Source organism: Desmodus rotundus, chromosome 5, assembly GCF_022682495.2.
Source record: "Desmodus rotundus isolate HL8 chromosome 5, HLdesRot8A.1, whole genome shotgun sequence".
Taxonomy (NCBI): domain Eukaryota; kingdom Metazoa; phylum Chordata; class Mammalia; order Chiroptera; family Phyllostomidae; genus Desmodus; species Desmodus rotundus.
The window spans coordinates 35,251,445-35,264,880 of NC_071391.1; the positions used below are offsets into that span (position 1 = coordinate 35,251,445).

The 13,436-nt window shown below is 42.8% G+C and overlaps 1 protein-coding gene across 1 annotated transcript; it reads right to left on the reverse strand.

Annotated features, from left to right (window-relative positions):
• Positions 1–8,517: 8,517 nt before the first annotated feature.
• On the reverse strand, positions 8,518–13,421 carry LOC112303345 (calcitonin gene-related peptide 2-like). Its single transcript, XM_024558909.3, has 5 exons — positions 13,224–13,421; positions 12,073–12,167; positions 11,680–11,826; positions 9,508–9,689; positions 8,518–8,992 (listed from the first exon to the last, which is right to left on the reverse strand). The coding sequence occupies exons 1-4, from the start codon at positions 13,404–13,406 to the stop codon at positions 9,530–9,532; spliced, it is 585 nt and encodes a 194-aa protein (XP_024414677.3). The 5' UTR covers positions 13,407–13,421; the 3' UTR covers positions 8,518–8,992; positions 9,508–9,529.
• Positions 13,422–13,436: the final 15 nt, after the last annotated feature.

Below are 13,436 nucleotides of genomic sequence, written 5' to 3' on the forward strand. Positions count from 1 at the left end.
GGTCCCCAGTTGGGGACATGGAAGAGGCAACTAGTCAGTGTTTCTCTCACACATTGCTGTTTCTCTCCCTCTCTTTCTCCCTCCCTCCCCACTCTCTAAAAATAAATAAATAAAATCTTTAAAAAAGTAAATAAAAGCTGGGGGTGGGATGAGTTTTAATCCAGAAAAGTTAGACCTTCTATGAGTAAGAGCATTCCCAAATAAAGAATGTTCTCCTTCAGAAGACAGTGACCTCTCTATTGCTGGAGGAAGTTTAGTCCAGAAAACAATGAGTGAAGGCCAGCCTGGGCCTGGCACTGTGCCCATCGCTTGGGATACAGGAATGATCAAGGGAGCCTCTGACCCTGGGATACTCACAGACTCATATTAGAGAGAGATGTAAGTAGACCATTCCCATACCAGGAGATTAGAGGGTGTGTTGAAATGTTTCATTATAATCATGCATTTATTCTTTATATATTTTGAGAGTGTATTATCAGGTGCATATGTATTTAGAATTCTTATATCCTGTCAGCAAACCTTAATTTTTTTATTATAAGATGGCCATTAATATCTCTCTGATCCTTTTTGCCTTAAAGTCATTTTTATTCAAAGTTCATATAGCATTCTCATCATTCTGGTTACTGTTTGCATGGTAAATTGTTCATTGTTTTACTTTTTCCCTTTGTGTATTCTTATGTTTTAGATGCTCCTGTAAAGAGCCTGTAGTGTGTGTGTTTGTTCTGGAATCCAGTCCCTGTAAAATAGAGGTACAGGAGATGTGTGCCATACAAATGGTTATCTGTGAGAAGAGCTTTCCAAGAAAAGAAAACAAAGTAAAGGCTCCAAGGCAGGAGTGTGCCTGGTGTCTTTGAGCAAGAGCAAGCAGACCAGTGAGGCGGTGGAGGAAATGAGGCCAGACACAGATAGATGATAGCTGGAGCAATGCCCGTGAGTGCTGGAAAAGAGGTGGGATCCTGTCCACAAATGAAAGAAATGGCTTTCACAAGAGCATGGAAGGTCCATCTAAGGCGACTAGGGGGAGAAGCGTACCTGGGAGCAAATGCCAGCAGTGCAGAGCGGTTTGGGTGGAGACTCTCTTAGGACTGATGTCATTTTATCAGCAAAGTAGGAAGCAAGGTGTGGAGCTAAGAAGAAGGAGGGTGGAGGAGTGCGAGGGGGTTAAGGATAAGGTGTGAATAATGATCCAGAAGTAAATGAGAATGAATGGACTAAGGACACAATGATATCCTGGCAGCCGGAAAGGCCTAATTAAGGTTCATGGTCTTAATTCATAAATTTCAAATGAGGCAATCGATCAGTATGGTTGTGCGTTTTTCTGCAGGCCTTAATGGTCATTGGTCCAGATGCAAAGTTGCTACAACCACCTGCACCACGCTCTGTTGAATGGGTGTCTGGCCTGTCCTTGAGCAACTCCAGTGACGGCAGCCTATCACTGTCTCAGAAGCCTGGGCTATCATTACACCACTCTGGCTGTCAGAAAGGGTTCCCCCACATTGAGCTGGAACTTCTCCTCCTACTTGTTGCCCCGTATTGGAACCTCTGGGCTGGCATCTGTTGTTTATGTGGATTTACCTCCCCCCATGTCTGGTCATCCAGAAATAGGACAGTATCTTCAGCTGGTGAGGCTGATGGTAACAAGAACTCCTACATGTGGATTGTGAGAATGGAAAATGCTGTATTGCCTCTATCTAGCAAAATATATATGCATTTACTCTTTGACTCTTATAATCCCACTGTTAGAAAGAAGAAAAAATGGTATCGCATTAGACTAAAATTAAATTAAGGTGATCCCGGATTGTATCCACGCGCAAGGAAATAAATATAAATCTTTTGCAAACTTTAGCTCCAAAGATGATTATTACAGCATTTTTATAACAATAAAAATCTGGAAACAATTTACATATATATAAGGGATTGATTAAATAAGCTGACATTTATTCAAGAGGATGTGAAATGGACATAAATTATGCAATGGAAGAACATGATGACATAGAAAATGTACACTGAAAAAAGGCAGTTTCAAAGTAGTTTTGTATTTTTATAAATATGTGCATAAGATATAAAGGAAAGATCATGCACCAAAATATTACTGGTAGATTTCTCTGGATGGTGAAATAACTAAGAAACCCACTTCCACCTTGGGGGGGACAGGGCGGGGTGGGAGGGGCCTTTCCTGTATTTTCTATAGTGAGTGTTTTATTTGATAATTAGAAAAAGAAGTTATTTAAATTTTTTAATTAAAAAAAACCTACCAGCCATTTGACGCTGAATTCAAGACTAATTCCTCCATAAAATTCCCAATTTTGTCTTCTTCACCTACCCCCAATTCCAACAGAGAGATCTCTAAGGCTCCTCTAAGCTCAGACAAAAGCTTCGAAATAGTAAATCTTAGTGAGGAAAGATAGGCTCAGTGTCAAAATGTGAGCTCCTGGTTCATGCGTTTAGTGCCTCCCCACTCCCACCATTCCTCCATCTCTGCCCCAGTCTTCGTCCTTTGAGGGAAATTAAGGAGACGGAGTGAGTCTTACTAGGGCTGCCCTTTTCTCAGTCCGGGGCTGTCTCAGTCAAGGCTCCTTAGGGAAGAGGAAGTTTCCAGCATCCCTCCTCCCTAAGGGCGACCATCTACCCCCAGAATCCTAAGTGCCTTTGGTGGGACAAGGGTTTACCTCTGTGAAGGAGGAGTCATTACCCCAATTTACAAGTCAGCAAACCAAGGCTCAGGGACAGGGAACGGAGGTGAATCTGGGCTGGGACCAACTGGGAGGAGAGAATCCCGGAGAAGCAAGTTTAAGAGCCTGCCTGGTTCGCCCTCTGGTGGACAAGAGGCTATTTTACACCCAGCGGGAGGGACGGGGGAGAGGGTATTTTAAAACGCTGCTGGGCCCCTACTTTTGTTTTTGACCTCCTTACCCCACATCATAATAAAATGCACCCGTATTCCACATTAGATATAATTTATATACAACTGCATAAGAGTTGAACTGGAGTATACCAATGGGCATGTAGATATTTAAATAAACATTTTTAAATCTGTTCACCATTTTCATATTTTGAAGTCAATAACATACTTTGGAAACTCAAATATCCTCATGGGCCTTTGAAAAGTTTTTGGGTCCTTAGATCATCGTTCTGGGAGCTAAGAAATAAGAATGAAAATTCATCTGTAAATCCAACAGGTCTATGTTGTCGCTGTGATCAGATTTTACAAAAACTGATCGATATATTATAGTTATATAATTATTCAAGATTACTCTTCCTACTCAAGTGAGCTTTAATAGGTCTTAAATTTACTAGGAAGTTTTCCATTTTATCTCAATTATAAAAATTATTGGCATAATGATAACTGTAATGTTCTTTACTATCATTTCATCTCTGCTTTATATATGGGTATGTTCTCTTTTTTCCTTTATATTATTTGCATCTGCTCTTTTTTTTTCCTGCTAAACCTCACTAAGGATTTGCAATTTTATTAGTCTTTTCAAAAAACAAACTTTTGGCCTTGTTGATCCTCCTTGATATAGTGGGTTTCCCAAAAATTTCACTTGGTTTTTTCTGTAAGATGGCTCTAGCAGCGCTTAGATGTCTTTAACTTCATTCGAAACAGTCGTATTAAGTTGTATTGTGACAGCTGTCATGTAGGTATGCATTTTTTAAAAATGTATCAAAGTTGGTGAATTTTTGTGCAGCCATTTAATATTGAAGATGGAAGAAAATACGCAACATTTTTGGCACATTATGCTTGATTATTTCGAGAAAAGTAAAAACACAACTGAAATGCAAAAAAAAATTTGTGCAGAGTGTGGAGAAGGTGCTGTGACTGATCAAACGTGTCAAAAGTTGTGAAGTTTCATGCTGGAGATTTCTCGCTGGACGATGCTACAGGTTCAGGTACTCCAGTTGAAGTTGATAGCAATCAAATTGAGACATTGAGAACAATCAATGTTATACCATGTGGGAGAGAGCCAACATATTCAAAATATCCAAATCAGTAAAGTCATTTGTGAAAATGAAAAATGTGTCTTTTATTTTACGGAAAAAAACCATACAGACATTTTGGCCAACCCCATAGCTGCATCCTATAGTTAATTTCTGTTTTTAATCTTTATTATCTCATTTCATATTTTGTGGGTTTTCTACATTTTTCTTTTCTAATTTGTCAAATTAAACACATCAATCTTCAGTTTAAAATTTAGCTCATTAAATTTTAGCCATTTTTTTCTTTTTTCCTATATATAATGTTAATATAGGGCTATATCATTTTCTCTACATAATGTTAATATCAGGCTATATAATTTTCTAAAATTACCACTTTTACCACACCTCCAAATTCTGTTATGAGGTATTTTCATTATCACTTAATTATAAGTATTTTAAATTTTCTATTATGATTTCTCTCTGTATACAAACTTGTTTAAAATCTCATATAATTTCAAGTATAAAAATTATTATAATTATCTCCTATCTTAATTGTAGTACAGTCAATAAATATGCCGACCGAGGTGAAGAAAGCCCACTATAACTTGTCTTTCACACTGCTTTCAACTAAAACCTCCAGACGAAATACAAAAAGGATCCTAAAAGTAAGCAACAGCAAGTGCACCAGGGGAGGTAGAAAATAATAAAAATGCCAGTAAGTTTCCTGGGTATTTTTTCTTTTGTCTTCTAAATTTAACCCAAAGGTGGTCTCAGTCATGGAACTGTGCAGTGGTCACAGATAACAAAAACCAGGAGAGAATCATCCTCTCTCTGGCCAGGAGAGCAAAAAGAGGAGGCACGTCAAGCCAGAATCGCCATTGTTTATTTGTCTTCTTTTTGTCCTGGCTCTCTTCCAGGGCTGCCCAGGGTCAGGGGGCACTGTCTCAGTGATAGCGGCTGTGTGGGCAACTGAAACCTGTATCTCTGACAAAAGGCACTGTCTACGGAGGCTCTTTGGGTGCCAAAGGGTGTGAGGAATTGCTTTTCTCATTCTCATCTTTTGATGATCTGTCCAAGGGTAACTTAAATTTCTCAAACCCAAACCCATGAACAACATATTCTATGAGGTAACAGTGAACAGTCTTTCAGTCAATAGAGAGAGAGCATTTGATAACAGAGGAATAAAAACTATAAAAAAGAACAACCCAGAAACTTCAAAATTGAAAAATAAAATATCCAAAACAAAAAATTTCACTGAGTGGGATCAATAAAAGAATGTCAATGACAGAAAAGAATCATTGAACTTAAAGATAAATCAATTTAAATTATATAATCTGAAGAACACAGTGAAACAAAACTTTAAAACTGAACATAATAAAATTATCAGACAATATTAAAAGGTCTAACATTTGTCCTTGGAGACCCAAAAGGAAAGGAAAATATTGGCACACAAAAATTAAAAACTTCTCAAAGTTAACCAAAAACATAGATTTACAGATTCCATTTCAGAGAATCTAAATCCGAAAAAAAAAATTCCAAGATAATTATGCCCAGAGAAAAACAATGCATTACATTTAGAGGAACAAAGGCTCAAATGAATGCGGATTTCTACTAAGGAATCACAGAGACCAGAAGACAATGAAGCAGCATCTTTAAAATGCTAAAAGAACAAACTGTCAACCTATAATTTTATATCCAGTGAATGTATCCTTCACAAATGAAAGCAAAAGGAGTTTTTTCAGTGAAAATAGTAGAGTAAGGGTCTTCAGAAATTTTCTCCTCTATAAAATCAATGAAAGGAGTAACAACATTTGTCAAAATTTGCTTTTTCAAAGTTCTAGCAGCTAACCAAAGGCTTTCAGCAATTAAAGACACAATCATTCAACAGATGGTTGAACTGCAGAAATAACAGAGAACTTTGTGGTATTTTCACTTGCCTTAGTCCCATGCCCCGCCCTCCAACCAGTGGTAGCTCTGAGCACTAACAGCCCCACTTCATGGAAAACCCATCAGCCTAACAAATGAGGGTGGCCCTCCTTCAAAGCTTCATTCGTTTGGAAGACCCCATTTACAATGCTGTCTTTCTTTGATCTGACATTTGTTTGGGAGCATTTGTTGAAAACAGCAACAGGCACTTACATAAATTCATAAATGCCTGAGCTAACGGATAATACTTGGAGTAAATAATAGACTAACCAAAAATAATTAAAGGACAATCTGGGTAATGTGATGTCTATAAGAACTTTGAAAAGCTCTAACATATTTCTGGGAATATAGAAGAGCATGTGCATGCATGGAGCTGCATGCATGCTCAGGAAAAACCTGACCTTGAGGCTGTCTGCAAGCAGGAAGTCAAAACCATGGCAGAGTTATCAACTACTTGGTTGAGTGTTGAAGGTGTGTCCCAATGTGCATGCAGAGCCCCTTGATAAAGACTGAGATGCTTATTGATTCTACATAGTAAAATATTTGTTCAGTCATTAACTGACCACTAAGTTAACCAAGCAGAGACTTCGGTGGCTACATGACAAAGAAGAAAGACTTTAAAAATTTGATTCAGAGAAGTCACTAAGCAAACAAGCAACAACGACTACAACAAAAACAATTACGTATCCTACCTAGAGTTGGTGGTAGGAAGCAAATACAATTTCTAAAGTTTCCACATTACATTATATTTTAAAATGTCCAGTCTTCAAAAAAAATTGAGACATGCAAAGAAACAAGAAAGAATAGTCTCTATGCACAAGAAAGGCGGTTAATAGAAATTGTTCTTCAGGAAGCACAGACATTGAGCTTATTAGACAAAAAATTCTAAATCAGCTGTTTTATATATATTCAAATAAGTCAAGGAAACAATATATAAAGAACCAAAGTATGAGGATGCTGTCACACCAAATATAGAATATCAGTAAGATAGAAAGCCAGTCTCCCCTACACCCTAAGAAGTCCTCCATGTTCAGTCCTCCATTACCTCTCTGAGCTCCTCTCCCACTTCTCTTTCCCCACTTTCACTAGAGATCTGACTCACAAGAAAAACAGAAGATAAGGGAACCTGTTATACACTTCACCACAGGGATGTAGCCATCGAAATTCAGAATGTGAGAAAATCTATTGGACAATAACCTAGTTTCTCCAACAAATAAATTGCAGGAAGGGGCAAAAAAAATTGGAGGGGGCAGCCTTTAAATTACAGGCGACTTAAAATGTATCAACCAGCAGCAATGTGAAGCCTTAATTTGAGCTCTGATCTTATACACATATGTATATATAAGTATATTTTATATAACATATATGTATAATACATATGCATATATAATTGAGGAATTTGAACCTAAATAGATGTGAGATATTAAACAACTAAGAAATTACTATTAATTTATTTCAGTTGTTAAATGGGATTATGGTTATTTTTTTTAAGATTTTTATTTATTTTATTTTTAGATGGAGGGGAAGGGAGGGAGAAAGAGAGGGAGAGAAACATCAGTGTGTGGTTGCCTCTTGCATGCCCCCTACTGGGGTCATGGCCCACAATCCAGACATGTGCTCTGACTGGGAATCGAACCAGGGGCCCTGTGGTTCACAGGCCAGAGCTCAATCCACTGAGCCACACCAGCCAGGGCAGATTATGGTTATGTTTAAAGAATATTTTTCATTTAGTATACATGGGGAAATAGGTATGGATATATTGATGTAATAATACACAGGTCGAGGGGAATAGATGGTACATAGATGTAATATCATTGACCATAAATTGATTACTGAAACCAAGTCAGTGTCTTAGTCCATTTGAGCTGCTATAACAAAATACCACAAGCTGGATAGCCTAAAAACAACAAATATTTATTTCTCACAGTTCTGGGGGCTGGGAAATCCAAGATCAAGGCACCAGTGGATTCGGTGTCTGGTGGGGACGCATTTCCTCATTCGCAGCAGTCTTCTCCCTGCAGCCTCACACAGCAGTGGAAGAAGCAAAGGAATTCCCTCTGGCCTCATTTTTAAGGGCACTAATCCCATTGGTGAGGGGACTGCCCTTATAACCTCATCACTTCCCAAAGTGCCCCCCATCCTCATACCATCACTTTGCTATTAGGTTTCAACCTCTAAATTTTGGTGGGGGGAGGGTGAGGGGACACAAACATTCACCCTGTAGCACGAAGTAATGGATAGAAGAGAACCATTTTATTAGATAAAGATTAGGTTGTTTATATGTGTACATTTTTCCATTCGTCTACACCTGGTGGTCCACCACGTGAGGAAGCTGGGTCAAAGAATGGCTCACAGTTCCCTGGCAAACATCAGGAGCCATGGCCGAGAGGCCTGCAGTGCAGCAGTTCCAACAATAAGCCCTGGAAACCTGCACCTGAGTCTGTGTGTCCTTGGACTTCACTTTTCTGTACCTCTATTTCCTCGGATGTGAAGTGGAAATAATAATGGGGTCTACACCATAAAGTTGTCATGAAGATTAAATGAATTCATAGGTATAATGTGCTACCTTAGAACATTGTCTTGTCTATAGTAAGCACTCAAAAAATGTCAACTATTATTATTATCGCATAGGAAAAGAAGTTGAAATAAATCACCAGGTTCTTGAAACACATGTATCCAAAATATGTTTTTAATCTTGATGAGGTTCACAAATGGCACAATATTGACATTTCCTTAAACAAATTATACAATCAGGTTCTTAGACAGCAAGGCATAGCATCACCATTACCACAGAGCATAGCATCAACACAGAGGCCACAAGAGGTGATGATTTCATGTCCCCCTACGGGTTGGCAAAGCTGCCATGGTCAACAGGATAGCTCTCTCAAAGGACCAGTTTGCCACCAGAAGAGCTGATGAGAGATGCCATCACATTTACTACACATGGAATCAAATACAAAAGGGATGCACAACAAATATGGAATTAGCTTGTTTTGCATTCAATTTCATTCCTTTTGATTGACAAGGGTGCTTTTTGTTGGTGTTGTTATCTATTAGGATGCAAACATGTGTATCTTCCATGGGGCCTTCTCACCAAGTTGTTGTCAGCAGAAGTGAATGGAAGTGGTGAGTTCAGCTTCATGGTAACCTGAGACGAAGAAAAAAAAATTTTTTTTAAAAGGAGAAGAATGAGAACTAGGAGAATAAGAAGAAAATAAACATAATTATTACTGAAAAGAACGTGAGTGAACAGAAGTGCTTCTTTAACTAAACAGCACTTACAAATTATGGATATGAGATATAAGCAGGCTTTTAAAACAAATGAAAATAAAAACAATCAATGGTCACACTGAACATTAGCAGTAGTATTATGATTACAACCCTCTGGACTGAACCCGTGAACACAGATCAAGAGTTGAGGGCTTTCTGAACCTGAGTTCCTTACTGAGGAGTAGCCCTAGCTAAGGTGTGTAGGACTCTCCTTTTCTGAATTCAGCAAGCATTTTTTTTGTTCATTTCTCTTCTCAGAAAGATAAAAATTGTATCTCTGCAGCCTGCCCTTGTGAAGGATCTGAAGGACCTACCAGGTTCAGAGGATTTCAAAATGTGGATGTTAACCTCCAAATCCCTTCCCCTCCCATCCAACAGTATAAGGGCAGTCACCTTCCTGGAGTGAGTTAGCAGCTCAGGCCTGAAGGTCTCTACGGCGACGACCATAGGAATTGACACCCACATTGGTGGGCTCAAAGTCGCTCTTCACCACACCCCCAGATCTGCTCAGAAGGCCTGCCAGCCGGTGTGTCACACAGGTGGCAGTGTTGCAGGATCTCTTCTCGACAGTGACACTGATTTGCAGGGTGGAGAAAAAAGAGAAAGCCTGTTACTTAGAGGCTGGAGTCAGGAGCCTACCCCATGGGACCTTCTCTAAAAGATTGTAGCTCTTCAACATACCACTTAAGAATAAGTGTTTCTCCTAAATGCAATTATCAAAGCTATTAGAGGAAATGGCCTGACAGCCTTTGCTAGCAGCCCTTCATGAAAAAGAAAAAGAAAAAAAAAAAACAGTGCCTAACCATGGGCTATATGCTGAAACATTGCCCTTATCATCATGTACATATAATGCTCTTGGGATAAAGAAGGAGTGCTCAGCAGAGGCCCAGCCCCACCCCAGGACACACAAGAAGCACACAGAAGCCATACCCCAGCCATAGGCACCAACAAAACCACTTTCCATGGGAAAGTAAAAATTCACTGAAGTCTTTCCTGAAAGAGGCTTAGAGAACAGGGCTTGCAGAATCCTCTCCCAGAAGTGATTACATGCTCCTCAGAACACCTGTTCTTGATGCTGGAGCTGGTTCCCAGGGACCACTCACCAAGCTCTGTATCCAGCTACCCTGAGGCAGACGTTACTCTTAAACATAGGCCCTGGGGACTCTCAAGCCTTGAAGAGGGACCAGAGTAATGACCACCACAGAATAAATCCTTTTAGAAAATAGGTTTATTCATCAAGAATGATTCACGAGGGATAAAGCAGGAATTGCAGGGCTCCGCCGTGATCTCTAGGATCTCATGAGGCTTCCCTCTCTCTTATCTCTAACCTGGTCTATGGGTCCTGCTCTCTTGCCTTCCATCCTGAGGTCCTCAACATTGTCTGTCATAAGCAAAGCTACCAGTTCCAGCTTTAAGAGCAGCCAGAAATCTGCTTGTATGAAGTTCAATGGGAGCAAGAAAGGAAATCAGGAGGGAGTGGAAGGATTTCACTTGGAATCCTGGGGCAACTCAGAGTTGGGGTAGCTACCCTTCTCCAAGCTGCTGGCTATATCCCTTTTCTTGCCAGGGGTTTCAGCCCAAAGCCGATGCCAGAGAACATATGAAAGTTGTTCATGTACTTCCAGTTATGTGCCCAGCACACGAGTACTCAGATTACTGCACCGCCTAGCTCTGGAGCTGCCCAGGCTGCTAGGAAAAGACATGTCAAACAATACCATGCACTGGGTTGGCCCCTGGGAGCATTCATGCAGGTTAGACCAGGAAAGAGTCACTTAGAGTCACTTAGAGTAGGGGCCAGAGGGGCAGGCAGGAGGACAGCTCACACATTCTCCATTAGAACTCAGACTGTTGCTGAGCCAGGGCCGTGTGGGGAAGGGCTGCAGTGGGAAAGGGGTGACCTTTTCTGGCCTTCCTCATGCTGCTCAGGCCTTCATGCTCTGCAGAGAGGTTCTCAGGGCAGATGCAGGTGCAAATTGTGCCTCTGCCTGGGCAGTGCCAGGGCCAGAGCAGGGGCTGGTGTGTGCTCCAAGCCCAGAGTGCACAGGGAGGTGGGGAAGGATGCTCTCCCCAGCCCAGTAACAGCATGCACATCTCCACAGATCCTACCTCAGACACTGCTCTACCTGACCCCACCCTCTGCAAGGCCTTTGGCATCACCTTGCACATGTGCAGCAAAGGCTCCTTGCAGGTGTAAGAGAACAGCACGCACAGGTTAAATTTCTAACACATCCGGAGGTATACTGGGTCCACCTGCTGGCTTCAAACTTACCAGTCTTAATTCATCTGATGCTGGGATGTCTCCTCAGTGGGGCAAGACCAATTCCCAGAGAAGGTGATGACACACCTCCTCATTTCATTTCCTAACAGCTTTCAGAAATGGATCTTTTATGTCTAACCACAATCCCTCCAGCTGCCCCTGGACCTCTGTCTCCCATGGAGCATGAGAATGGCTGGGCTCCAGGGCCTGGTGAACGACAGCCTGCTGGACTCCTGGCCAGATGTTGTTTCCCCTACCTGCCTAGGATATGTCCTCCTGGATATGCCAAGGTGGGTGGGGAGCCTTACCTGTTCTCTGTCTCCTGCTCCCCCTGCTCCTCCTTCTCCAGCCCTTTGAACTTCCCCTCTATGTAGGCCTTCAGCAGTGCAGCCAGTAGGAGGCACTTGTTCTCAGCGAGTGCAGTGGTGTCCCTGCGGCTCTCCAAGGCCGATGACCTAGGGAGGGGCAATCCCAATACAGGCTCTGAGTCCCTGTATGGTGCCTCCCCAAGATAAGCAGCCAGTCCTGCTCACTGTGACTTGCCCTGAAAATGTGCCCTTCTCTCCCCACTCCCAGTGCACAGGGCTTCAGGCCACTGTCCACCTGAGGGCATTGATTCACTAGGAGCCTCCGTTGTGACTCCAAAGGCACAGAATTGCCAGGTTCCAGGGGCAGTGGCTAGTAGCTTCGGGTTGTCTCACCTGAGTGGTGTTGCCTGGAGGCCACCTGCCTGGCACAGGACCAAGAGGCTGAAAGCCAAGAAGGGGGAGGACTTTCCGAAGCCCATGATGCTTCTCTGTAAAAGGAGAATAACGTTATGTGCACCAAGAGCAAGCATGGCCTGGAGCCTACAGACCTAGGCTCCAGTCCTGCCTCTGCCACACCTGCCTTGTGCCCTCAGGCAGGTTACCCCACCTCTTCACGCCTTGGTTCTGTTCATTTGCCAGATGGGCTGTTGTGAATCTCAAAAGATACATTTTAGTAAATGTCCTGGTAGAGCAGAAACAAGTGTCCTGGGGTGAGAATGGGTGAGTTCTGTCTCTGTTCTGTGGGAAGCCAGAGAGAAGCCACAAACATCCACATGCACACAAACCCACACCGTTTGCCCTCTACAGAAACCAGGCACGGACCCACCCTGCTGTATACTTAATCTCCTGTCTTCTCAGTCCCTGAGAAATCTAGGAGCACCTTCCCCGAGGCTGAATTTCCTGCTAAGCCCGGGGAGAGGAAAGCGGGAAACAGAAATTGGAAGAGTGCTGTGGGTTTGAATTTGGGGAAAATTTAACATGCCGGCTACTAGTGTCTCCTGGCTGCACTGGGGCGCAGTTTGGCTGCAGATCTTAGGCGCCAGCACCCCGAATTGAGCCCACTGTTCTGGTTTGCTAACTGCATTGCTTCACGTCCATGCCACTGCCCCAGGGACACTCGAGGGCTGGAGGCGCCTCAGAGGAAGGCTCAGAGCTCCACAGACCCAGGGACCAAAGGGGGTCCCTGCGGACACAGACCGCACAGGGCACCGCCAGGCCGACCAAACTCGGCAGGATGCTGCACACCGACGGGCACCAACACAAGGGCCGCAGACTCTCCTATCTGTACTCTTGGAGCTTCCAGCACCCAGGCGCAATCCTGGGGATGCTCGGGGTTCCACTGATGTTACTTAGAAGAAAATGCACTGATGGCCCCAACCACCCGCCTGCTCCCAGGAGAGACAGAGAGCTAGAAGCACCTGTCTGTAGCTGCGCCGAGATGGTCGTGAGAGGCAAAGGAAAGGCAAGCAGGCAGGCAAGTGGAGCAAATTGGATGAACTAATCCAGAGCAGGTTATTAAAGTGGAGCGGGAAGAAGTTCCTCACCTGGAGGCTTGAGTTGCGGGAGAGTGCAAGCGGCCGGTCCACCCGGATGGACACAACTCCTGCTGTGGGAGACTTCCCTGCGGAGCTCTCGGCTCTTATGCCAGTGATAGTGGAAGGGGGGTCCCCATGAGCCCGCACGGCCAATCCAAAGTGGCCAGGACCGACCAGCTCCGATTGCGTCATTGCTCCCGCTCCCGGCACGGGTCCATTAGG

Bases quoted from the DNA above. Each gene is read 5' to 3' on its own strand.
- LOC112303345 (XM_024558909.3), bottom strand. From the start codon at position 13,406: ATGACGCAATCGGAGCTGGTCGGTCCTGGCCACTTTGGATTGGCCGTG. The intron at 12,168-13,223 runs GTGAGGAACTTC...CTCCTTTTACAG, and splicing joins CCCGCAACTCAAGCCTCCAG to AGAAGCATCATGGGCTTCGG. The intron at 11,827-12,072 runs GTGAGACAACCC...GCCCCTCCCTAG, and splicing joins CTCCAGGCAACACCACTCAG to GTCATCGGCCTTGGAGAGCC.